The following is a 2331-nucleotide window of genomic DNA, read 5'->3' on the forward strand; positions in this document are numbered from 1 at the left end:
CCAGCTGGTTTTTTTGAGCCAGTCAACCCTTCCTCTGGTGTCGTGCAGAAATAAAGCTGGAAGTGCAATCCTGGAAGCAGTTTGGGATGTTATTAAACAGTGAAGCAATAGATTATAATGTCCCTTGTCATTGCAGGAAGGTTGGAAGTAGATGCCCTTTAAAGGTCCCTTCTGACCCAAACTATTCAGATTCTGGAATTGTGACTGAGGTACCACTGTGTAAATACATTTATTAAACAGTTTGCATTCTGGATCAGTAGGGGATGTTTTATGGAGCTGTTCCTTTGGAGTGTTGTTCTTTGGGCCAGCTTTAGACTTGGGTTTGTAACTCTGCAGAGAGAGGACTGGCAAACATTTTTTCATAATCAGTCCTAATGTTTATGCAGTATAAAGCTTTAAGCAGTTGCAGACCTCTCCCATATCTTTAGTGCATATGAAAAATGTTCCTTAGGAATAGATATCGATAATATATGTGCAGACAACGTTGTTTAAGCCATAGACAGTGTTTTGGGCTCCTCAGTATCAATTTTGTGTACTGTCAGCTTTGCATTGAGGTAGGATATGTTTTGGTCCTACTCATTACCAGATGAATAAAAGTGGTTGTATTGCTGGAAAATGAGAGCTCGACCTGCGAAGTTACTTCAGCTTAGGGTTTCCATATATTTGTTTAATACTTAGATCATTATCCCTTGTGATCTTACACGTACCATGGACAATGGCTTTTTTGAGCCACTTCCAGAATGCAGAATGACTCTGAAGTGACTTGCTTAAACCTGTCTTTTTATAGTTACTGTCATCATTCTCAGCTGAGAATTGGCCTCTCATATTTTGACAGAATCTGTTGTATTAGCACTGTGACACATGGCATAGTGTACTTTTGAGTAGAGTACTTGAAAAGTAACTGCTGCCCGTAGAGGCACGGTGTGGTCTATTCCCAGTGAAGAACAATAATTACCCTCGTTAGTCCAGGTGTGTGTGTTTCTCTGTAATGATTCAGACACATTGGTGACTCCATCCAAGTGCCAGAACTGTAATTTGGGAACATTGTGTCTCCCAGATCACATAGATGAACGGAGAGTTTGCAATGCCATCGCCCCGGAGAAGGATGTGGATGGATTCCACATCATGAATATTGGACGTCTGTGTCTCGATCAGCCTTCCATAATTCCTGCCACTGCTGCTGCTGTGTGGGAAATCATAAAACGGACAGGTAGGAAACTCAGCTGTCCTGAAACCCTTTTCATCTGGGGAGAGGAGCAAAGGGTTAAGTGAGGTGTGAGTTAAAGGTTATCTCAGTATATTGGGCTGAGTGAAGAACAAACATTTAGAGGAGTAATGTGAATTATAATGACATGACAAATAGGTGAGATCTTGTGCCAGTAGCATAACTCTTAATTAAGTGAAGAGAGCAGTACTTGGTGGAACACTTTGGTAACTTTCTGCCTTTTGCAGTGTTGCAGGGAACTTTGTGTGCTATTGTGTACCTCCTGATTATTTGTGAAATAGAAGGTTTGTATGCATCAGTTTCTGTAAGTGAAAGGGAAGAACCAAGATCAAGAATGGGAGCAGTTAATTTCCCTTTTTCAGGGGAAAAGAGTGCCCAGTGTTCACTAGTGTTCATTTTCTCCTCAGAATGTGTGTGTTCTGACTGGTAGCCATTAGAGCTTCAATTCCCCTTTGTGGTCAGAGAAGGGAAATGAAGTTCCTGCTGAGGGTGGTTCAGGTCACCTGAATGAGTTGCCAGTTTTCTTTCCACCAGGGGAAAGCTGCAAGTTGTTCTGTGGATTCATCCCTCAAATTCAGCCTTGTGGATTTGCATGTCAGGTTGATGTCAGCAGTCCACAGTAACAGACAGTTCAATCTTGGGGAGTGAGAAGAAGGGTTTAGGTGTATCAAAATAGTGAAATAGATTTTATTTTTTTCTCTAAGGAATACCCACATTTGGAAAAAATGTTGTTGTAGCTGGAAGATCTAAGAATGTTGGAATGCCCATCTCGATGCTGTTACATACTGATGGAGAGCACGAGAGGCCTGGAGGTAAGTGCAGGGATGTTGTTGGAATGTTTCCTTTTGTGAAATCCTGAAAGTGAAGCTGACCAGAGGATTCAACTAAAAGAGGAAGCTTCTCACTTTTGTCAACAGCTCTAAGGGGAGCAGGGAACTAAATTTGCTCATCTATTTCCTGGCATATTCTCAGGTGAGTAGTTACTGGAGTCGACATATTCTGGTCTGACATCACCTGCTGTCCTGCCTTTGAAAGAGCTGCTGTTTCCACGCTGTCAGCACTGAATGTTGAGGATAACAGTGGCAGTGTGGCCTTAAAGAGCTGCA

The 2331-nt window shown here is 42.1% G+C and overlaps 1 protein-coding gene across 1 annotated transcript; it reads left to right on the forward strand.

The window, feature by feature from the left end:
* The first annotated feature begins 994 nt into the window (after window positions 1-994).
* LOC113941868 (probable bifunctional methylenetetrahydrofolate dehydrogenase/cyclohydrolase 2) lies at window positions 995-2325 on the forward strand. The gene is made up of 4 exons (XM_027633004.1): window positions 995-1210; window positions 1453-1509; window positions 1930-2037; window positions 2198-2325. The coding sequence occupies exons 1-4, from the start codon at window positions 1126-1128 to the stop codon at window positions 2203-2205; spliced, it is 258 nt and encodes an 85-aa protein (XP_027488805.1). The 5' UTR covers window positions 995-1125; the 3' UTR covers window positions 2206-2325.
* Window positions 2326-2331: the final 6 nt, after the last annotated feature.

Source organism: Corapipo altera, unplaced genomic scaffold (genome assembly GCF_003945725.1).
Source record: "Corapipo altera isolate COAL_440 unplaced genomic scaffold, ASM394572v1 60666, whole genome shotgun sequence".
NCBI lineage: Eukaryota > Metazoa > Chordata > Aves > Passeriformes > Pipridae > Corapipo > Corapipo altera.